The sequence below is a fragment of the Cydia fagiglandana genome, chromosome 18 (genome assembly GCF_963556715.1).
Source record: "Cydia fagiglandana chromosome 18, ilCydFagi1.1, whole genome shotgun sequence".
NCBI lineage: Eukaryota > Metazoa > Arthropoda > Insecta > Lepidoptera > Tortricidae > Cydia > Cydia fagiglandana.
Genome location: NC_085949.1, coordinates 10,891,383 through 10,916,030, shown reverse-complemented (window position 1 = coordinate 10,916,030; position 24,648 = coordinate 10,891,383). Strand labels below are relative to the sequence as shown.

Genomic DNA, 24,648 nt, shown 5'->3' with positions numbered 1-24,648 from the left:
TGTACTGTTATAGAAGTACCTACCCATAAAAACCTACACCCATTCATTTCATGGTCTCGAAATAGTATTAAGCATGAAGTGTGCCAATCGATTTTAACTTCATTTCATGAATGTTTGAATGTTTTAAAATGTCGCGCCATGCTCGTGTAGGGTACCGTAGTTGTGCACAAATCACGCGAGGTGTTTTCGGCTACTTATTACACAACCTCACGTGTATTTTTTTAAATTTTTTCATTCGACCTAATTTTAAGAAAAATAGTATTGTATATAGAAAATCATGTTTTTTTTCTATTTTCGTTAATTAGACTCGCTATTTTGAAGTGCAGAGTGAAGATTTATGTTTAGCGAAACCGAGAAAAAGTATCTACTCATGTGTTAGGTGTCTTTTTCATAGTTTCGTTCACTGTAGAAAAATACACGTGAGGCTTCCTTATACCCCCCTCCCCCAACGTGATCTATCGTGATTTTTTCGTGACCCCCCACCCCCTATCGAACCTCGCGTGATTTGTGCACAAGCCACAACTGACATTAGGTGCAAATTTTTCGTGGTCGAAGTAGGTAGGTATATCAAATTCTAGTTAATTGTGTGAAAACTGCATCAAAACGAATCGTAATCGATTGCGGATCGATTATAAGTTAGGTAATTAAAAACCTGGGTATTTGACTGTATTAAAAATAAATAATTTTACACCATGCACGAAATAAAGCACCAGGAGATTAACAGAGAAACGTAGACCAGTTATTTTTAGACACAATTTCTATTTTAAAACCCGTATAAAACTAAATATAATGAGTATTACCTACTTGAATTGTGTCGCTTAACTTCAAACTCGAGTAAATCCATTGGACCCTCTCAGCAAATATCTACCCTATATTACGTTTTCTTAATACCAAAATCGCATAATCTGACAGATGGATTTACCCGAGTTTGAAGTTAAGCGACTCAATTGATTGTGTGCCTGATTTGATTGTGACGTCACATCTTAGTGTTTCATATAAATTCCATAGTAGCAGAATCGTTTTGACAGTTCGAAATAAGAAACCGATTTGACTAGTAGTCAAAATTAAATAATCTATTAAAAATATTCTGCTGGCGCTCAGCGGCTTCCTCAGCCGAAAGCCTCAAGCGCCGCAAATATGCCGCTCTGGGAAGCAGCTACATATTTGCGGCGTTTGGTGTCGAAACTTCGGGGGCCAAGTGCGCGTCGACTGTACAAAGACTTGTCGGCGCGCTTAATAGAGGCTTCTGGTGACCAGAGGGCTGGCCACTAGTTCGCCCAGCGTATTAGTATCGCTATACAGCGGGGAAATACGGCCAGCCTTCTAGGCACCTTGCCCGTTGACGGCGACCTGGGGCAAATTTTTAGTGTTCCGTACAAAACTTTGTTTACGGAACACTTATGGGATCACTTCGGTCTTGCAAATCAGTTAAATACGTTTTTCTCAGAGACCGTTTGACATAGATACCTAAAATTTGGAACAGTTATAGCAATTACCACCACTCATATTGTGAATAAGTCAAAACTGCTTATTTCTTATTAAAGGGGGAAATTTAGGGGGTTGAGAGGGGTAGGCTGAAACTTTTTTCATTTGTAAGAATCGTGTGGGGTACCATTAGAAAGCTTGCAAAAAAATGAGTCGATGGACTGATTTTGACTTCATTTTAGACTGCAATAGTTTCGTCAAAAAATGCATTTAAAGTTGCAAGTTTTCATACAAAAATTTTCACCTCTGTCCTGGCGATTTTCGCGAAAACTATAGCTAACAGGCAGCTGACCAGTCAATACCCAACTTAAAGAAGCATGGAGACGGCGGGAAAATTATCAGCTTAACTTTATCTTTATTAGTTTTTCAACTGCAGCTTGACCTTTGGTTGCTTAGGGCTAGCTAACTGATGCTTACACTGGTCAATTCATATTAGGCGAGAAACATCCTTAGTTAAAACTTTGGCATTGAAATTTATGACTTATGTCTTTGACACAAAGTTTAATTCTGCTTGCTTATTTTTGTGGGATATTTAATTTTATCTCAATAGCCTACTATAAGTATGAGAGAGATCTACAAAATACGACCTTATTATATTGCAAATAAGTTTCAATTTCGAACGGGCTTTCCAAGCAATGGATTAGGCATCTCAAAAATCTAAAAAATTCAAATTAAGAATTCCGTTCTTGACTGTCGTTGTGTTTTTTTTTTCCACAATAGAAGAGTTAGTAAGGCGTATAGAGATAATAAAGTCATTTAATATTTATGAACAGCTTTGGCCTCATGTATAGATTTTATTGAGAGTATCTGATTCGTCGAAACAATATACACAATATTCCTTTTCATTAAGTACCATTACATTTCTGTATTAATTGTATAATTATAATATCTATTAATTATATTCAGTACTTGTGTATATTTTTGAACGGATCGGTGAGCAACAAGATTCAGGGCTATAACCGCGAAATAGAGGTTCGCAAATTGCGAGCATTTTTCTCTGTCACTCTAATTACGCCTTCATTGGAGTAAAAGAGAAAGATCCCCGCAAATTGCGAATTTCGGTTTACGCGGTAGCCCCTCAGTCCTGTTACGAGAAAATAATTTTGGAAGACATTAATAGTATATGACAGTTAAATATCACAGTTTTTAGAAACAAAGGTAAAATTTACGAAATATTTAAAGTAAGCCGATCTTGTTTTTTAGCAGTTCTAAATAATATTAAAGTCTATATATATGGCATAGAACTAGAAACAAAATCAAATAAAAAATAATAATGAGTTCTAAATTCAAATTGAAGGAGTATACATTTTAAGGTATTATAGGCCAAGCGCGCACCACGATATTAATTTTTGCGACACGATTTTAGAATCGCACTGTAATATATCGCAGAAAATTCACTGCGCGCACTGCGATGAAAATGAAAAAGTCGACCAGTCGCTTGTCATGAAACGTGTCTTTAATATGCGATTGCTGTATGACTTTGAGCATTTATAACACAAAGGTGATCCCCGTCTATTTCCATAATTAAATGGTCAACATCTAGCGTCTCATTTTGAGACTCCGTTGGAGATGCAGGTGCCGAGATGTTGGGGTTTGGAGAGCGAAATGCCGACTGAGGTCCGGCCGGGGTGCGATTTTATTATCATAGTGCGCGCGGGGCCATACAACTCCGCATGCTGCAATTCACTTTGCGACAATCGCGTCGCGAACAATCGCGGAAAAATGTGACAAATCACAATTTAAAAATCGCTGCGATTTTTTTGTCTGATATGCACGCACTAACATATAAACACATACGTTGCATTTCTGTGACAAAATTATCGCAGGACAAAAAATCGTGGTGCGCGCTTGGCCTTACTCTAAATTATTATAATACATCAAGCATTCGCGAGATGCTCGACTTCGGTATTCAAACACAAAGCAATAGTACAAGAATCTAACTAAATGCAAAGGCCGAAGGAGCGATTCGAAGATCCGAAGCGTCCGACAGACGCGCGCCTCCCGTAACTTTTCCAAGTATTTTTAAGTACAAGTGTCTAAGTCGCAAGATCCAAAGGCTGAAGTCGCATTGGGCCGAAAGCCCGAAGCATCCAGGAGGTCAGTTCTAAACACAGGTAATTAATACAAGTGTCTAAATGCGAAGGCCGGAGGCCGAGCTCCGCGTAGGGCCGAAGGCCCGACGCCTGCAAGATGTCAGTGGTTAAACACAGAACTGACAGCCTGGACGCTTCGGGCCTTCAGCCCTACGCGGAGCTCGGCCTTCGGCCTTCGCATTTAGATACTTATACTATTGTTCTGTGTTTAAGTACTAACATCCTGGACGCTTCGGGCCTTCGGCCCCACGCGGAGCTCGGCCTTCGGCTTTCGCATTTAGACACTTGTACTATTGTTCTGTGTTAAAGCACTGACATCCTGGACGCTTCGGGCCTTCGGGCTACGCGGAGGTCGGCCTTTGGCCTTCACATTTAGACACTTGTACTATTGTTCTGTGCTAAAGCGATGACATTTTGCTAAAGCTCGGTTTTCGGCCTTCGCACTTAGACACTTTGTACTATTGTTCTGTGTGTGTAGTTGAATACGGTATCCTAAAAACAGGCAAACAACCTCTGTAAAATGTAACGATGCGAGCGGTACGGCTACCATCAGTTTGGCATTGACATAAACGCTACCGTGGGCGTGAACGTAATTTACTTTCTATGCATCTCGCTCGTACTGACATATTAGTGCGAAAGAGATATACCTATAGGAAGTAAATTACGTTCACGATATCGTTTATGTCAATGCCAAACTGATGGTAGCCGTACGGAACACTAAATGCCTCGAGCTATCTCGGACTTGGCCAAATTATTTATCTATAGTTTTGTAAGTTTTATTATGTTTGTTTATTCCTTTCTTTGTTTTTATCAATAAATAAGTTCATTAAAAATAAATTAGATCCTTATTTTCGTGGAGACATTCTACAAACCACTTCGAGCCTATCACTACAGCTGCCCTAATAAAATCTTGCACCTTGCAAAGAGCAAATAGGCAGATTCGAACGTACACTGACATCTAAACTCAGATCGTGCATTTCGCTCGTACTTGTCCCTACTTATACTCTCTATCTTTAGGTATTTAAGTAAACAAACAATTTGTACATTTTCGGGTAGGGTAGTTATAATTATGTATAACATTCATTAGTTAACCAACCAAATACAAAAGCGCCTGGATCTGTCACTGAACGACCTGACTCTAACCTACATTATTTGATCATGTAACGTTTTCATTTACCCACAACTGGCCTAAGGAGCTATTTGATTGAGGGTAGATTTTGTTTACTTTTATTTAAATACCTGTATAGAGATACAGACTATATATTGGCGCAATGGTGTCAGTATACGTTCGAAATTGGCAGCAATCGTTGTATTGTTTATGGTAACATTCCATTTCTAACCGCAGCTGCATTACTGACAATTTTACTATGGAAAGTGACAATGACAGCGACGCGTTCAGTACCGGTAGTGCAGCTGCGGTTAGAAATGGAATGTTACCATTATTCATAATTACCTTATTGAAGTAGTTTTTAGAGTAGGTACCTACTAACTACACAAACCATATAAACCATATGCGACACAACTGAAAACCGCCGTGTCGCCGAAATAACTTTTTAGCTTGTAATGTAAGATTTTACTATCGTATGTATGTTAGTTTGTAAGGTATGTACGAGTATCTATGGGCCTTAGTTGCCTGATAATAAATGATAGTTATTTGATTTTTGATTTTGATTTGAAACCATATTGAGCTATGTGGGGCTTGGTTGATTTGTGAAATAAGTGAAGTCTTTTAATATTTATCTATTATATTTATAATTCTCCATCAACAATGAAGTCTTCACCATTCGAAGCATCATTGGGCAGGGTCCTTTGGCAAGGACGACACGGCACAGATTTAGCGAAGATTGCGTAATCGCTGACGGTTATTTGCGGAAAATAGTAGTAGATGTAGACCCACGGCCTGCTATACCACACATCTGGAGTTGCGCCCCCGCTTACGATTACTTTGATACCAGTGATCAACCTATTCTTCATTTCCTAGAATAAAAGAATGAATTAAAAAAAAATTAAGATGAAATGGGATGAGCGCGTTTGTATACAAATTACAAACGTAGTGTATAGCCTGGCAAAAAAGAGTAGAAATTAAAAAGTGCCAACACTGTAGTGTCGTCTCTTTAAACTCAATTTATATAAGAAAACGGGACGACACTATAGTGTTGCCACTTTTTAATTTCTACTCTTTTTTTGCCAGACTGCTATGCCCCGTCGTTTAGTTTTGTTTCGATGTTTTGATTACCTATTATAATGAGTTCGGAGCGAAAACCAAATTTTTTTTTTTATAATTCTAGCATCTGCCCGCGACTTCGTCTGCGGTGGATGATAGTTATGATAATTTCTAAAAAAAAACCCTGTGTCCTTTCTCAGGTCTAGAACTATTTCAATACCAAATTTTATCTCAATCTGTTAGCGGTTAGCATGTAGAGCAGTGGTTCTTAACCTGGGGGTAATTACCCCCGTGGGGGTAAAACCGGTATTTTACGGGGGTAATAAACTAACCTAATATAATAATACAACAAACGTACACGTTTTATTTTTTATTACCATTGGGAGGAGGGGTAAAATCAGGTTCCCTAGATAGTCATAGGGGTGACCGGACTGAAAAGGTTAAGAACCACTGATGTAGAGGTAACGGACAGACAGATAAATAAATATTCGTATTTAAATTATTTGTGTATGAAGCTGAAATAATCAATATAACCATATATTATTAAATAATAAGGATCAAATTGGGACCGTCTGCTACTTACAGGAACCTCAAACCAATTCTTGTAACTGAATGAGTAAATGCTTCCCCTTTTTTGGAAAGATTCTTCTCCTCTCGAGAAATTACCTGAAACATTAATTTAAGTTTTCCTGGGTAAAACAGGTGAACAGAAAAACCAATTTAGAATCAAAATCATCACGAGAACTTTAGTGCTACATAAATAGTGAACAATACTATAAGTAAATGTAGTCATAATAAGTTATGTAGGATATGTAGATAGGACCACCTCTTCGGACCACCTTAAAGTTTAATTTTAAAATAAACTGCTAAAAAGCTGGTACCTACATACAAAAAACTAGACATACAGTAGACAGAGCCAAAGTAACAACCAACAACGAGTACAAAAGAGTACTTAGCATAATAATAGTCATTTGTTTTACAAGGGGGCAAAGTTGTTGTTTAACCGCTCGTGCTAATATTGATACCCGAGCAAGCGAAAGATTCCAAAATTGAACCACGAGCGTAGCGAGTGGTTCGAAAAATGGAATCTTGAGCGTTGCGAGGGTATCAATATTAGCACGAGCGGTTAAACAAAATTTGCCCCCGAGTGAAACACAAAATTTTTCACCACACCAACCCGAAGCAAATAGTTAGGGAGGCGAGGTAGCTAAATGGCGTAGTAATTCAACGGCGCCGTCGAGACCTATCAAAATCGAAAGATAAAATAATTTCGAAAAGAAAAGCTCGTATGGCAAAAACCATTTTAGCGGTGGGTTTGGCGTGTACGGTTTTTCAAAAATGTTAAAAAAAACAGTTACTTGGGCATTCTCGAGCGCGTCAGATATTCATACTACGTATGCCCCGAGTGCCTCTGATAACAACGGTATACTAATCTGCCGGTTTGCGTGGTGGAGGTAGGCATATAAAGTAGTCAAAAATGCAAAAAAAAAAATTTACTAGAGCGCGTCAGATTTTCGGAAGGGGTGTTAAGTAGACCCCAAGGAAGCTTCCTTTAAAAAAACTGACGATTTCGGCGTGACGATAAGTTACAATGAATTTTTGAAAATGCAAAAAAAAATGTTTTTTTGAAATACTCGAGCGCGTCAGATTTTCATAGGGGAGGTTTATCTCGGTATCCTAAAAGCATATTTTTTTAATCTGACAAAAATGTTGGTGGGTTCTCTTAATCTGACCGATTTTATGATGCGTCAAGTCAAAAAGTTTTAACTTTGGACAAAAATGTAAAGAGACCTTTTTTGTGTAAAATAAAATTACCTTTTTTGTTTATTTAAACTTTTTTTTTGTAAAATGTATCGTTCGCGACTTATATGCCGCAACGCGTTCTTAGGAAGACGAAATGGCTCCTCCACACTTCCGGTCATGCGGAAACCGGCAGATTTTGTATTTTTAGTAAGTTTTAGATTATATTCTTCAAAATAAAAAAATAAAAAATCGCGCTCGAGAATGCCGGATTAACGTTTTTTTTACAAGTTCGCGACCCTATAACTCGGCGGCGTCAAGGACTTATCGTCAGATTAGTTAAATTTAGTCTTTAAACACTAAAATCGACCCCCAATATCTTAATCTGACGCGCTCGAGTATTTCAGACTATCCATTTTTTTTTACTAATCTGATCGTCTATCCTAAGCGCGCGTCACTACATATAGAGCTAAATACTTTACAAGGTTGTTCTAGGGTAAAGGCACCAGTAGTCAGCCTTATAACGACTTTTTTAAATTTGAACGTTCGGCATTTCTACAGGATTAGTCGGATAATTAAACAAATGACATAGTTAGATCAATTGTTTATCATAATTTTAAAACAAAATATTTAAAAAAATAACAATCCTCTTAATAATATCTATAATTAAGTTAAAACAAAAAGTGGCACTTTTCTCCAGTAGTCAGCCTCCAAAATCCAGTAAGCAGCCTCTGTGTACCCAGTACTCAGCCTTTATAATATTCATAATAATTTGATCAAAATCACTTATATTTATATCATAACCAACAATATGATTATCATTATTTTTTCTTATATATAAGTACCTACATACAATTCTTATATCTAAAAAATTTGTCAAGCGGACCCCAGGCTCCCATGAGCCGTGGCAAAAATGCCGGGATAACGCGAGGAAGAAGAAGGTACCTATTCGGTAAAAAATAATGAAACGATTATATGCAGATCTAATTATGATTAATAAACAAAGTCATATACCTAAAAAGCAAAATGATAGTTATGTATAGTTAACGTCATAAACATGTATACACTTTTGAACCTTATTTCAATGAGATAGGGTTTAAAAATGTGGACATATTTTTGGCGGCGACGTACCAAGCAACGTCAATGGCCGAGTATTGGATCCGCGAAGTGGAGTGAAGAAGTTCCAGTGGTCAGCCGCATTATAACATAATTTCAAATGCGGCTGACTACTGGATTTTACTTAAAATTGACTAGGGCATGCCTAACTAAATTTGAAAATGTAAATTTAACGGTCCTAACGGTCGCATTGGCTCGAAAATAATAAAATAAACGAATAACCCAAAGGTCAGCCGTGGGGGGCTGAACACTGGATTCTATGGAAAAAAGTTTTATCCAGTGGCCAGCCCCCTCAATTTATAAGTGAAATATTGATATTTTCATCAAAAGATGATCCAATTTAATAGATAAACTAATAAACAAACCAATCATTAACAAAAATAATAACTTATAACATTAAAACATAGTTTTTCTTGCCTGTTAAGAGAACACCACGTGCAGTAAAAAATATGGCGGACATGACACTTTTGCACTCGTCGACAAACAGCACCTGTATGAACGAGTATATTCCTTCCCCCCGTTCCCTCGCCGCACCTGTCGTGTGACGTATTAACCCATAAGGAATCAAAGCTCCTATTTGAGTACTCGCGATTTGTTTAAACGAATATACCAGATATTTATGACCAATAAACGACTCAAAAGGCTGACCACTGGTCCCTGGCTGGCCACTGGTGCTGTTACCCTACTAGGTCTAAGGACTCTAAGGTATCTCTCATAATTATCTTAAACTGCCACGCTCGAGTATTGCCGAAAATTCCCCTATTCGCCTCCCTAACTAAAATATTAAATGTAAATATCAAACAAAATCAAACCAAATCAAATCCAAATGAATGTTATTAAATATTTATCATCCAAAATCATCATTTAAAAGTCAATTCTACCAGCAAACATAAGAAAAAAAACAACTCAAAATTTGCATTTGATTACTTTGCCTCACATGTGGATAAAATGCAACTTTGCTATTCGTTTTTGAAGTGCAAAGTAATTATTTCCGAGCTGGTGTGGTGAAAATTAAATTATACTTGTAGTTCGCCCGAACTGAGAACTCGTCAGAGAGAGAGTAAGAGACAATTTTCGAAAATCGCGCGAGGTATATTGCATGGTCAGTGGAGCCCTTAACTGATAGATTTATGTCAACATAGGGATTAAAATAAACTGTATCTATGGTAAGCCTAAATGTTTCTTATCACATGTCAAATATAGATGGACAAGCAAATCTTGTCAGTAGAAAAAGGCGCGAAATTCAAATTTTCTATGGGACAATGACAATAACCCTTCGTGCCTACATTTTTTAAATTTGCCGCCTTTTTCTACTGACAAGATTTGCTTGACCATATACCTATATGATGTTTATTTCATTTGGTTTTATCTTGCTAATCATTATTATAAAATGGTAAATTTAAAAATAATATTATAAATGTGTAAGCCGAGCACTTTCATTTGATACCAAACTCGACCATACTTTCTTGCAAATAAGATGACCAGAATAGCAAGACCCCGCACAAATAGCTTTTTAGCCTTCTAAGTTCTACTAGCTCAATAACCCCGTGATCGAGCCTGCTCATAATTTAATGACTAAAATATAATGCCCTCGACTACACGTTTACCCAATTTCATTTAAATTAGAACAAATTACTTAAGTTATTGTGTAATAAACTATCTTCTGACAGTTCAGCTTAAAAACATCGAAATGCCGGGACGTGCCGCGTGTTCAAAGTTGAATGTAAGACTTCGCTTCGCTCGCTCGTTCGATTAATCATTGACTTACCAAATTCATGAAAGTAATTTGTTGCATTTGTAACTGCGACTACTGCTATCAATAGGCACAAAACCTCAAGCCTCAAGTTGCCGGCAGCCATTCTAAAACCATAAAAAAAAACAACGGGTTGCACTCCGGGAGTGCCGACAGAAGTGAAAACTCAATGACTCGTCCAAAATGTCTGCAGGGTGCGATTTTTAAATTCGACCCCTCGATTTCGTGTATTTCGTTCAATAATATCTCCACTACTATGCATTTAAATTCTACTTATAGAATTGAAAACGAGTGGTCAATTAAATACAACTCGATTCCAAATTTCTATCGCTCTTATTTCAAAAATTAGCATTTCGCCGTTTTCCACCGATTTTCGAGTGACGAAATCGAGCGATCGAATTTCAAAAATCGCCCCCCTGCACTATGTACTCATATAATTGACCCATCCTCCTTTCTATTGAAAAACTTTAGTTCCAAAATTGCTGGCCAGTGAGCTTAAATTTGTAGCGTTAATTGTTTAAAATTCGAATAGAAATTGTAGAGTTCCCTTGCAGGCCTCGCATCTAAATATTTGGTCATGATATTTTGAGTTTGATTCACCAGTACTAGAGTTCACTTTTATTAGAGATTTCATCAAGATTAGCTTTATTGAATTATATTTGAGTGATATAAAGTTAGAATGGAACTGTGAGATCCTCGTATTTCAGCCCGTACAAGATTAGAACATTGAGCTTTATTGCTTAATACAAAAGTCCAGTTTTAAATAATTGACCTGATTATGATACGTTATGACTAAAGTTCTTTGGTGAATAACATTGTCCGTGACACAAGACGCAGCGTTATGTTACGTTACGCTGAATCGAGTTTATCATTTTTACCCCACCTCAAAAAGTGCTCAGCGCCGCTAAAGAAGTTTTCACTTCAAAAACTTGGTTCCTACTTAATGTGGAGTCCAGAAGGGGTGATCAAATCGACCGATTTGATCAGAACTGAAATTGGCATCAATTTCCAATTTAATCACCAATTTTAGATTTATATCTTTTATTATAATACATATTTATTTATAAGGCAGATACAAACGTTAAAAATAAAAATAAACTAACTTATCTATAAAATAAACCTAAATTAATCTTTTATTTATATTTTTTAGGTGATATTAGAGAGCTGACTAAAAATGCCTCAAAACGAAAATACTGGCGTCACTAATTGGTTGGCCCCATTTTATCGGTAATATCGGTCATGGTCGGCGGTTGAATAGGGGTGTTTCCTGTACTTAAGAGTGCTATTACATTTCGGGGTTGAGCGAGTTTAGGTATTTTACGCGCTGCGGCAGGCCGTGCGAGCTCAGTATGCCGATCCCTTCTACCACACTCGCACTACAATGATGGATTTAACATTCTTGATCCTTCGCGAAGCATATTGAAATCAACCATAACAACACTAACTGTACTTAACTTTTAAAGTCCTAAAACTGTTATTTGGTAAGTACGAAAATACTAAATGCAGTGCAAATGTACATAGGGGCTGTTCATAAATTACGTCATCTATTTCTGACGGTTTTTGACCGGGGCCCCACCCCTCAAATCATCCAAAAATCATGCTTCGGATGACTCTGTTTCCTCCTACGTCATGCTACCATCATCCGATGTCCAGACCCCCCCCCCCCCTCCTTCCATTTGAAACGACGTAATTTATGAATAGCCCCATACTCGTACTTATGAAGGTATATTACTTGAAAGAAATTATAGGTACTCGCTTATTTACATGTTTCGTCATTGCATTTGGTACCTACAGGTTGTAAAGTTTGTAGCAACGAGGGTTTAAAAACGAACTGGTATGACCACCACCTTAATCATCACCATTATCATCAGATCCTCGGATCTGATGATAATGGTGATGATTAAGGTGGTCACGGATACCAATCAACCATGTAGTAACATGATTAGGCTCGTTTGATTCGTCTCAATAAGATCTTTGACACTGAAGATACACAGGGTCTGATGATGGAGCTGGAAAGTGGCCACGGGTACCAGTCTATCATGTAACTAAACAACTTCGTGTTTGGGCTCGTTTGATTCGTCTCAACAAGATCTTTGACACAAGACAGTACTCAGGGTCTGATGATGGAGCTGGAAGGTGGTCACCATTACCAATCAACCATGCAACTAAACCACATCGTGTTTAGGCTCGTTTGATTCGTCTCAACAAGATCTTTGACTCTAGGTGATACTCAGACTCTGATGATGGAGCTGGAAGGTGGTCACCGGTACCAATCAACCATGCAACTAAACCACTTCGTGTTTGGGCTCGTTTGATTCGTCTCAACAAGATCTTTGACACAAGACAGTACTCAGGGTCTGATGATGGAGCTGGAAGGTGGTCACCATTACCAATCAACCTTGCAACTAAACCACATCGTGTTTAGGCTCGTTTGATTCGTCTCAAAAAGATCTTTGACACTAGGTGATACTCAGAGTCTGATGATGGAGCTGGAAGGTGGTCATTCATCAGGTCAGTCATCATTGGTACCGGTGACCACCTTCCGGCTCCATCGTCAGACCCTGAGTACTACCTTGTGTCAAAGATCTTGTTGCGACAAATCAAACGAGCCCAAACACGAAGTGGTTCAGTTACATGGTAGACTGGTACCCGTGGCCACCTTCGAGCTCCATCATCAGACCCTGAGTACTACCTTGTGTCAAAGATCTTGTTGAGATGAATAAACCGTGCCTAAACACGAAGTGATTTAATTGCATGGTTGATTGGTACCGGTGACCACATTCCGGCTCCATCATCAGATCTTGAGTACTATCTTGTGTCAAAGATCATGTTGAGACGAATCAAACGAGCCCAAACACGAAGTGGTTTAGTTGCATGGTTGATTGGTACCGGTGACCACCTTCCGGCTCCATCATCAGACCCTGAGTACTATCTTGTGTCAAAGATCTTGTTGAGACGAATAAAACGAGCCTAAACATGAAGTGGTTTAGTTGCATGGTTGATTGGTACTGGTGACCACCTTCCGGCTGCATCATCAGACCCTGAATACTATCTTAAGTCAAAGATCTTGTTGAGACGAATAAAACGAGCCTAAATATGAAGTGGTTTAGTTGCATGGTTGATTGGTACTGGTGACCACCTTCCGGCTCCATCATCAGACCCTGAGTACTACCTTGAGTCAAAGATCTTGTTGAGACGAATAAAATGAGCCTAAACACGAAGTGGTTTAGTTGCATGGTTGATTGATGGTACTGGTGACCACCTTCCGGCTCCATCATCAGGCCCTGAGTACTATCTTAAGTCAAAGATCTTGTTGAGCCGAATCAAACGAGCCCAAACACGAAGTGGTTTAGTTGCATGGTTGATTGGTACCGGCGACCACCTTCCGGCTCCATCATCAGACCCTGAGTACTATCTTAAGTCAAAGATCTTGTTGAGACGAATAAAACGAGCCTAAACATGAAGTGGTTTAGTTGCATGGTTGATTGGTACTGGTGACCACCTTCCGGCTCCATCATCAGACCCTGAGTACTATCTTAAGTCAAAGATCTTGTTGAGCCGAATCAAACGAGCCCAAACATGAAGTGGTTTAGTTGCATGGTTGATTGGTACCGGTGACCACCTTCCGGCTCCATCATCAGACCTTGAGTACTATCTTGTGTCAAAGATCTTGTTGAGACGAATAAAACGAGCCTAAACATGAAGTGGTTTAGTTGCATGGTTGATTGGAACTGGTGACCACCTTCCGGCTCCATCATCAGATCAGAGTACTATCTTAAGTCAAAGATCTTGTTGAGCCGAATCAAACGAGCCCAAACACGAAGTGGTTTAGTTGCATGGTTGATTGGTACCGGTGACCACCTTCCGGCTCCATCATCAGACCTTGAGTACTATCTTGTGTCAAAGATCTTGTTGAGACGAATAAAACGAGCCTAAACATGAAGTGGTTTAGTTGCATGGTTGATTGGTACTGGTGACCACCTTCCGGCTCCATCATCAGATCAGAGTACTATCTTAAGTCAAAGATCTTGTTGAGCCGAATCAAACGAGCCCAAACACGAAGTGGTTTAGTTGCATGGTTGATTGGTACCGGTGACCACCTTCCGGCTCCATCATCAGACCCTGAGTACTATCTTGTGTCAAAGATCTTGTTGAGACGAATAAAACGAGCCTAAACATGAAGTGGTTTAGTTGCATGGTTGATTGGTACTGGTGACCACCTTCCGGCTCCATCATCAGACCCTGAGTACTATCTTAAGTCAAAGATCTTGTTGAGCCGAATCAAACGAGCCCAAACACGAAGTGGTTTAGTTGCATGGTTGATTGGTACCGGTGACCACCTTCCGGCTCCATCATCAGACCCAGAGTACTATCTTGTATCAAAGATCTTGTTAAGACGAATAAAACGAGCCTAAACACGAAGTGGTTTAGTTGCATGGTTGATTGGTACCGGTGACTACTTTCCGGCTCCATCATCAGACCCTGAGTACTATCTTGAGTCAAAATTAATACATATAGAATGTCAGGTCGTTTCAAATATTTTTAATCCTGTCCGGTAGTTTATTAAACTGTACCATTATAAATTATAATACTATAAAAACAGTGCTAGGATCAAAGTCTCTCGTTGCGGTTTACACGCACACAGTATAGCGTTTTACACGGCGCCCGCCGCACACAATGATAAAAAATCTCGTCGTCGCCGTTGAAAATGTGCGGAGCCGACCGACACACGTCCTGCCTCTACAAGCTTTGCCGCGGCACTGAGCTGGCGCAGCGCGCGTCATCGGTAATATAGAGTAGTTTTCAAAAAATTGCCAAAAAATTATAGTAGAATTTCATAAACACTAATGTATACCAACAGTATAAGCAAACGTTGCAGATTGCTTGAGTATGAAAATGACTTCGATATTAAGTAGATTTTCGTAGGAATTGACACTTGTTTCGGAGAGAAAATTGAGTTCGTTTTACTTTGATTTTCTCTTTCTCAAAGGTATGTAGGAAAAATATCGTTTGATATGCCTAAAGTACAGGGTATTAGTAATACAAAATAGCCAGGTTTAGCAGAGTAAACTTCTCAACATTTCCAAATAAGAGCTTGCCGTTCAGTGCTTCACGGGGTTTTTCGGAAACGACCATCAGAAAAAAATTCATTACTAATTTAATAAGTCCTTTTTCTAATATTTACAACGATATTTAAAAAGATAAGAAGACACTTTTACTGGAACAAGTACTCATTGTTTCTAATAATGAGCACAAAGTCCTGAATTTCGTCGACTAGTATCATCAATTTTGCATTATTTCGACTTTTCTTGTAAGAGCGCTCTTATCGTGCACGAAATAAAGCACCAGATTATTATTAGAAAAACATAGATAGCAGATAGTTTTAAACACAATTTGTATTTATTGAATCGGATTGAAATATAAAAAGTAGCTGAGTTTACCGTGACGTCACTACATTCGTTTTCATAAATTTCATATTAGCAAATCGTTTTGACAGTTCTAATAAAGAAGCTGATTTGATTTGTAGGAAAGTAGCCTATTCGGCGAGCCAAACTGGGATGATTCGATCGGACAATTTAACCAGATTGGCGAAAAATTGATTAGTCTTCTGGGCATGCTTTAAACAATTTTTTATCAAGCAGCAACTTCTGCGACCGATACTATGTAGTATGTATTATTATCATAAAGGATGACTCACGTTAGACCGGGCCGAGGCGTCCGACGTACATATAATTTTCTATGGCAGCTGATCGGACGGGTGTTTTCCATAAAAAACGAAGCACCGGAAGTTCCGGCCTGGCCCCGACTCGATCTAGCGTGAGTTAACCTTAATATTTGGCTGCAATTGCTCTATGGTTTCTCAATTAGTATTACTGGAAACCACTTTACTCAGCACTCAGGCACAAAGGCTCAAAGTCAGCTATCCTATTTACCATACAAGTTTCATTCTATTTTTCGATGAGGCTTTTTTTGATGATTTTTTTTCCAATTTTTTTGCCATTTACACTAAATTTTCCAAGTTAAGCCTAGGCCGACCAAGTGCATTGGAAGCTAACTAAATGTCAGGTACCTCCACCGGGTATGCATTTTATATTTTTTTATCAGGTGTGTTTCATGCAGCCGGCCATTATACTGACACTTACCCCTTGACAGCGCAGAGTAGACAGTGAGGTTTGCCGTACCTAAATGGAAATGATTAAAATTCTAATGCTGTAGTTACACGTGGGTTTTGCAGCAAAACTAATTGAGAGACCGTGGTAATTGCAGCCAAATATCAATTAACGATAGTTACACGTTTAATAATTGTTTCAGCGATCCGCATTTATTATCTAAAAACTTAATAGTAATGAATCATTTATGAATGGAATTCATTGATAAACTGGGTATGCACTTTTGCAGCTGGGTGTGCATAGAAAAAATATTGACGACGAGTTGGTGAGCAAAGGTCTCAGAGAACAGGGGGTCGATTTTTTAATTTCGAGCGCCCGATTTGTGTGGCTCCCTTCAATAAGTATATCTCGAACACTAGACATTTAAATTCTGATAATGAAAATGAGTGGTCATTACCACCAGTATCTTCGTATTTCAAAAATATCAATTCGCCGTTTTGTTCACACATTTTCGAGTGACGAAATTCATTTATTGGGTAGCCAAAGTATAATCGCACTATCACGAAAAAAAATCTTTTAAAATAGCACCATGCATATAGTTTACGAGCCTAACCTATTCAAGTAGAGTTCCTTATTTGTTATAATATAACTGAGCCATAATATAAAATAAAACATATTTTAATTTCAAGCTACGTGCTTTACATGGTTTAAAATTTAAATAATATTATATGCCAGTAATACTTACCTCAATTTAATAGCATATAATTTATAAAACGCCATACCACAACAGGCATACTCGTACCACGATAGCAGTGAATAACTTAAATATCCCAGTGCTGTACTTTGTTCCAATAGTTGCCATCTTCAACCTTATTCCCTTGTGATGGAGGTGTCAATTATTAGAGTTAGGCTGTCAAATACTAGGTCTTTTACCATCTAATCATGAACCAGAAACATTTATTGGGAATATTTGTTGTTTTTCAACTCGCAGTTAACGTGTCGGCTTTTATTAATGAATATTTCTACGAGTTTGGTAAGTTTTAGTCGGGTTTAGTCACTTATAAATAAATAAATAAATATTTTTTTATAAATATTGGGGACATCTAACACAGATCAACCTAGCCCCAAACTAAGCAAAGCTTGTACTATGGGTGGTAGGCGATGATATACATACTTATATAGATAAATACATACTTATATACATAGAAAACACCCATGACTCAGGAACAAATATTAGTGTTCATCACACAAATAAATGCCCTTACTGGGATTCGAACCCAGGACCATCGGCTTCGCAGGCAGGGTCACTACCAACTAGGCCAGACCGGTCGTTATATCTTCTTGCACGATCCCACTAACCCCGAGTTAAGCGGTTAAACCGTTAACCCAGTGTCAAATCGTACTGGCAACCATGGTAACTCCAGGTTTAACCGGGTGAGTGGAATGGTGCAAGTGGGCCTAGTGCCACTTCGCACCTTGTCACAGTGACATAAAATGAAAGTAGTATGTAGTATCCCAACCGAAGTTAATACGGCATAAAAATCAGGCTTCGGCCGAAGGATAGGTTTCGGCCAAAAAAATGCCGAATCTTTCGCCCGCAGGCACAAGTTTGAAGCCAAACGGCCCGGATTCGGCCAAACTTCGTTTTCGGGTTCAGAAAAAAAAACCGGTTGCGGTCGGACACAAGGTACACATTTCTAGGGAAAGTAAGGACAGGTGAAGAGAGAGGTGACCACTGCTTATGCTGGCTACACACGTAACTATAAATCGTAGCGATTGCTACGTAGTACGTGGGCTATCAAAATCTCTGCAAACTTTTCTTGGTCTAACTCTCTGTTTTCCGCAGTCCGTCCCCGTCCCCCCGTCTCATGATTCTAAAATGGTTGACAGTCTAAATCAGTGGTTCTTAACCTTTTCAGTCCGGTCACCCCTATGACTAACTAGGGAACCTGATTTTACCCCTCCTCCCAATGGTAATAAAAAATAAAACGTGTACGTTTGTTGTATTGTTATATTAGGTTAGCTTATTACCCCCGTAAAATACCAGTTTTACCCCCACGGGGGTAATTACCCCCAGGTTAAGAACCACTGGTCTAAATAATTATGGTTGAAATGTGTACAGTGGGTATTTATTTTGTGGCTGACACAACAAGCCTTTTTGCTTTTTTTATACAAAAAGTACGACGCTGTAAAGAAAATTAACCTTAATTAAAAAGAAAATCTCGGCGTGAAGATTAATGTTAATTTTATTTTATGTATTATTTTAATTATTAATAAATTATTATGTTTAATGAAATCCTTTCTCAAAGAAAATAGGTTAAGATAAAAAAACATTGCGAATACCCAAATTAGACCTTAATACATAGATATAAGTTATAGTTTTATAAGTAAAGAGTAAAGAGTGCTGTATTCCGCCAACAAACTGTCCAGCAGTTTGGCGAAACCATATCATTGTAATTGTGTATGTACTTTTGTTAAAATAAATTAAATAAAAAAAAAACATTTTGACGAAAACTGATCTTCGTTTCATGTTTATTGCCTACGGGTAACAAGGAAGTCGGTAAACAAATTTACACAAAAGATGGTCAAATTCATTTGTTTCAATATAACAATTATGTTGACGTACCCGTAAGTCCTTACTTAACATTACGTATGAAATATACGAGTAGATAGAGTAGGTAGAGTCTGTGTGGAAAGTGAAGAGTCGTGAAACATATGGGATCCAATACATTCTACCATTCTACGACTCTTCTCTTTCCATACAGACTCTATGTACAGTCGCCAATATATCGGAGCGATCAAGGTGTTCACAATATCTGAACACGCACTCTAACGCTCTGACAATAGAGGCGTGTTCAGATATTTGTGAGCACCTTGACCGCTCCGATATATCTGATGGCGACAGTACATACCTACCTAGTACGTAAAAGAGGTTAACGAAATTTCGATTTTCTTGTTTCGCGATAGACCCCACGACTGTGATGGATAATGGCAGTGGCGCCCCCTGCTTAGTTTTGCGTAATATTCCCTATGAGTAAACATTTTAAATTATAGAAACCTTCTACTTATTCGTTCAGGATTTCTTTCTTCCCTTGTGACACAATCTACTATTTTCACACTACGGATAGGTTTGGATTTCCAAAAATCTACTTCTACCGTTTTCCAATTAATAAGTTATTATTATTCCAGGTTCCACCCAATACGGAGGTCACCTATGTTTCAGTGAGAGTAAATGCCATCAATCCCCCGAAAGTGGATTTCGACAACGAGAGCAAAACCCTGAGTATAAAGTACTCATTCTTGGAACTGCCTATTAGTTCATACTCGCTTTTCGTCAAAGGAACACCTACTGCTGGATGAATACAAATTAAATGCATACGATCATTGTCTTCATTTCTTGTGAGTTTCATTAAAACGAGTAGAAAAGTATTCTGAACATATTCGGGTACCTTACCTTGTAAACTGGCGTTCAAAAGTGCGGGAGATGTTTCCACACTTTCAACCGTAATATTAAGGCATCACGGTCGACATCTATTCATGCACTTTTAAACGCCACTGTAAAAATTAAAAACCTTTCTTTTTATTTGTAGTAACTTTAATTGTATTAACCTAATAAGAGTAACAAGATAAAGTAGAGGAATTTAAGATTGACAAGTTAAAAATTATCAGTCTCTAAATAATTAATATAGTCTATGTGGAAAGAGAAGAGTCGTGGAATGTACGCAAGTATTGGGCCCCATACAACAGACTCTTCCTACATGCTAAGGTAAAAGATACTAAACTTACATAATTAGAAGAAACTACTACTTTATAATATTTTCGGGTTACATTTATTAATAGCCCTAGTTAGTTTTATTGAAGAGCTGTCTTCTGAGATCCGGAGATGCTTTTAATATTTATCTTCTGAGATCTCCCCAGAGAAAGATTCTTTAGATTTTCCGGAAGAGTTCTTCTGTCTCTCCAGAGAAATTCATCATAGTCTTCATGGTATCCTCTGCGGTTTCTCCAGAGACAGCTTGCCTGACCATTCCGGAGGAAACCTCCTCGGTCTCCCCAGAGACACCTCTCTTGACTTTAGTGGAACCTTTGGTGTCCTTTGTGGATTTTCCGGAGACAACCTCCTTGCTCTTATCGGATATGTTCTCTGCGGTTTCTCCAGAGACAGCTTGCCTGACCATTCCGGAGGAAACCTCCTCGGTCTCCCCAGAGACACCTCTCTTGACTTTAGTGGAACCTTTGGTGTCCTTTGTGGATTTTCCGGAAACAACCTCCTTGCTCTTACCGGATATGTTCTCTGCGGTTTCTCCCGAGACAGCCTTGTTGGTTTTTCCCAGAGAATGTTGTGCAATATCCTCCCTGGACTTACCGGAGGAATCTTCTGCAGTTTCTCCGGAGACAACGCCCTTAACCTTTTTAGAGGAGTCCTCTGTTGTCCCTTTGATCGTCTCCGACTTGATATTTTTATATGAATCTGTTGTGGATTGTTCATAAATCATCCCGCTGATCATTCTTCTGATCAAGTCATCAGTGTAGTCGTAAGTAATTTCCTCGCTAATGTCATAAGAGATCTCTTCAGATATTTCCTCGGAGAATATCTCATCGATATCTTCATAAAAAATGTCTCTGATGTTCATATTCATCGGAATAAGTTTAAAAGCAGCTAAAATAAAACCGAAATCATTTATTTATAGCCAGAATAACAAAAACTTAAATGAGATTTTAATAGATTTAAAATCAGAGTGTGTATTTCTTTCTAAAATTTAAATTGGCTGCAAACCGATAACCGACCTTATAATTAATACAAAGCATTAACTTACCCGTGCTACCTATATTTTCTGTGACTAGCAAACATAAGAATAATCCTAACAAATATTTAGCAATCATTGTGGCTATTTTTGTATAATTATGGCAAATAATAGCATTAAAACCCGGCTTTTATACTAAAATTTTGTCACGCATCTGTCCGTATGATTTTTTTTTCTTTTCTTTAGTACATATATCAAAATTAAGTCCCATTATTAATTTAGCATGAAGTAGATAATATTGATAAGCACAATTATAAACTATTGAATTTCTTATGCAAATTATGGGTACCGGAACTTTTTTTTAATACGGATAAGGCATGGTGGATTCGATATAGATGATAAGCGATATAATTATGGTTTCGTAGCCTTTATAGTTTTACATAATTATAAACTACACTGGTAAAATAGATTGTCATACAAGTGTGCTACGTTGCCACACACGGCGTAGGGTTACCAGATGACAGGAATTTTCCTGACATGATAGGAATTTTCCTGACATGTCAGGAATTTTGGCCTTTTGTCAGGAATGGGGACGGAACACGAAAATGTCAGGAATTTTCTGAATTGATAGACTTTTTTATAAAGTACCTTCTTACTAACTTAAATTAATCCAAAAACATTGTAAAAAAAATAATTAACAAATCTTTACTCAAGCATACATACATAGGGGCTATTCATAAATTACGTTATTTCAATTTAGGGGGGGGGGGGTCTGTCGGATGACGGTAGCATGAAGTAGGAGGAAATGGAGTCATTTTCAATCATGATTTTTGGATGATTATGGGGGGGTCAAAAATCGTCATAAATCGATGGCGTAATTTATGGACAGCCCGATAGATGTTTTAGTAATTGAATAGGCAAAGATAACAATAGTAGGTAGGTAGCCAAACATCTTGTTTAATCGGACTAAACTACTACTACTAACAGTACTTACTCACCTAAATAAATATTACCCCCCCAGTCGTCTATGAATGTCAAGAAAATTTATCGAAAATTAGGAATTTTGTCAGGAAATTACAAATTTGTATCTGGTAACCCTACACACACGAGGCGATATTGTGCGCGCGAATTAAAAGCGAACTCGCAATAAGATAGCTGATGTGTGCAATGACCAATGCACACGTGTTTCATACGACGTTTTTCAAGAGGAAAAAACGAAAATTACATATTAATGAAAAAAAAATGTTAAAACAGTTTACAATATTGATGTATTTAATAGGTTTTTCAATATTATTGATAACGATCGTAAATGTCAATGTCAAGTAATCCGACTGGACACACAATGCCTGCAGTACATTGCTGGGTCGATTAATTTTGTTAGAAAATAATAAAAAAAAAATTTCATTTTAATTAATTGAAACTATTTGGACTGACATTTCAAATCATTTATTTACATACAATATATATACAGTGATACAACTAAACGAAATTAATAACTAGCTTAAATCTAAAATAGGCCCCTGAGGCCAATGCCTGAGACCAAGGATGCTGGCGGCATTTCCCCGCTGTATCGCAATTATTTGGAATTAATTCCTGATTAGTTAATATATACATATTCGGCTAGGTCACCCACATTATGTTATATACATATATATGTATACAGGGTGAAATCTGGGTCGTGTAGCAAGAAAGAAAAATAAGACTTGCCACTTAATTAGGAACACAACACTGTAGATTAGAGTGCATTAATTTGTATTTTTTTTGCACATACAAAAATAAAATACAAAATAATTTCTTATTTAGGGTCATGGTCACCCTACAACTTGACAAGACAAACATCTAAAATCTCGAAAAGAAAGTAGTGGTAACTTACGATAATTAACTGATTGATAACACTTATCTTCGGTTTTACATTCAGTGTAAAAGCAATTAAGAAGTTTAAAAATAATTTTCTCAAACATGCAATGAAATATTGATGTTATGTTCCTTAAAATAGGCTGCGAAGTATGACGTTTCAGGTGCGGCTAGGACAAAAGGTCGTTAATGGAATTTCATACACATCTTGCAGGCCTAGGCCGGCAAAGTCCTCTTTTTTAATTTTCATTTCACAGATATTTGTGACACAGCATCGTGGCATTCATCCATAAAAAAAAACTAGTGGCAGTATTTGCTTTATGGTTCGTAATGACACTCTGCCACTACGCCTATAAAAAAAAACAAAAAACAATGTTTGCTATAATTTGCAGTTTTATTTGTATAAAATCAACATGAACTTAATAAATAATACATTCTATAATTTTAAATTATAAATTTAACTACACAAATAAAAACATTTAAAATATTTCATCTAAACGTTAGCGGTAAAAAGGTCTACTCAAACACGCGTAGTTATATTTTTTAAATTGTTATGGAGGTAAAGTTGAAAAATATTCATTCTGTTTTATTGGATTTATGGTGCGTTGTTGATTTTTTGACTTTAATATGAGTTCCGACGAAATAATGAAATTAATATTAATTGTAAATCTTAAAAAATGAAATTAATTGTCCAAATTTGCTACAAAATATTATGTTTAATGTACCGCATCGCTCCTTACGTCCTCGTAATTTGTTTTATGTGAGTTTCGCACGAACTAATTATTCTAGACATACTTTTTTCAAACGAGTATCAAAAAACTATAATGAGTATTTCTGTGACATCGATCCATTTATGCACTCTCTTGCAGCTTTAAAAGAACATACGAGATCCAAACTGCTCTTGATAAAATAAATTATGACTATAATTAGTAGGTAGTAGTATTATCAGTTATGTTTTACTTATTTTCTCTTCGCAAAACGTTTTTGTACCTTTTAATGTTTACATTATGAACCTCCAGGTCTGTTCTTATATCTTTTTGTAAGTTATATCTATATTTTTATGTATGACTGTATGTGTTCTGAACAATAAATAAATAAATAAATAATTGTAATCGTAGGTGTTGGAATTGGCAGCGTAAGCAGAATTGATTTTAAATAACTTGCTGCCTCTGCCGCCAAGTCAAAGACGAAGTATGTATATGGTTGCTTATGGCAATTTTATTATTTGAGAAACTAAGAAAAATGGCTTACAGTTTATTAGAAACAGTTTTGTGGCATATTTTAAATGAATGTAACTACAAATTCGTCAACACTGTGGAAATTATACTTATTTACTCCATGCATAAAGCAACGATGTATGTGAAACATGATATCAACATGAAAGACTATGTGAACTTATGTGACGAAAACGACAATCAGACGGATACAAGGCGAAAAAATCAAAGATACATGAAAATATACGGGTAGTAAAAATACACGACTCGTGTAAAACATACGCGTGATAATGATATAGGTACGTGTTGGTTATATTTTGGGTGGTTTACTTTTAGTTTTTTCTATAAATAAAACTTGGGTTTCGTGGATTTTT

General features: G+C 37.4%; 2 protein-coding genes and 1 long non-coding RNA gene across 3 annotated transcripts; 1 reads left to right on the top strand and 2 right to left on the bottom strand.

Moving 5' to 3' along the window:
- Window positions 1-5,308: 5,308 nt before the first annotated feature.
- Window positions 5,309-16,579, bottom strand: LOC134673103 (uncharacterized). The gene is made up of 4 exons (XM_063531043.1): window positions 16,495-16,579; window positions 10,367-10,458; window positions 6,326-6,408; window positions 5,309-5,555 (listed from the first exon to the last, which is right to left on the bottom strand). Exons 2-4 carry the CDS (start codon window positions 10,455-10,457, stop codon window positions 5,328-5,330), a joined length of 402 nt encoding a protein of 133 aa, XP_063387113.1. The 5' UTR covers window position 10,458; window positions 16,495-16,579; the 3' UTR covers window positions 5,309-5,327.
- Window positions 16,580-19,005: 2,426 nt separating this feature from the next.
- Window positions 19,006-19,854, top strand: LOC134673104 (uncharacterized). The gene is made up of 2 exons (XR_010099414.1): window positions 19,006-19,089; window positions 19,651-19,854. It is a non-coding gene; the product is annotated as an uncharacterized LOC134673104 (long non-coding RNA).
- Window positions 19,855-20,268: 414 nt separating this feature from the next.
- LOC134673339 (uncharacterized) lies at window positions 20,269-21,431 on the bottom strand. Its single transcript, XM_063531302.1, has 2 exons — window positions 21,279-21,431; window positions 20,269-21,121 (listed from the first exon to the last, which is right to left on the bottom strand). The coding sequence occupies exons 1-2, from the start codon at window positions 21,343-21,345 to the stop codon at window positions 20,391-20,393; spliced, it is 798 nt and encodes a 265-aa protein (XP_063387372.1). The 5' UTR covers window positions 21,346-21,431; the 3' UTR covers window positions 20,269-20,390.
- Between the last annotated feature and the right edge of the window lie 3,217 nt (window positions 21,432-24,648).

Coding starts and splice junctions, on each gene's coding strand:
- LOC134673103 (XM_063531043.1), bottom strand. CDS start 10,457: ATGGCTGCCGGCAACTTGAGGCTTGAGGTTTTGTGCCTATTGATAGCA. Junction 6,409..10,366: donor AAATTACTTTCATGAATTTG/GTAAGTCAATGA, acceptor TTAATGTTTCAG/GTAATTTCTCGAGAGGAGAA. Junction 5,556..6,325: donor AGAATTGGTTTGAGGTTCCT/GTAAGTAGCAGA, acceptor CTTTTATTCTAG/GAAATGAAGAATAGGTTGAT.
- LOC134673339 (XM_063531302.1), bottom strand. CDS start 21,345: ATGATTGCTAAATATTTGTTAGGATTATTCTTATGTTTGCTAGTCACA. Junction 21,122..21,278: donor AGAAAATATAGGTAGCACGG/GTAAGTTAATGC, acceptor GTTTTATTTTAG/CTGCTTTTAAACTTATTCCG.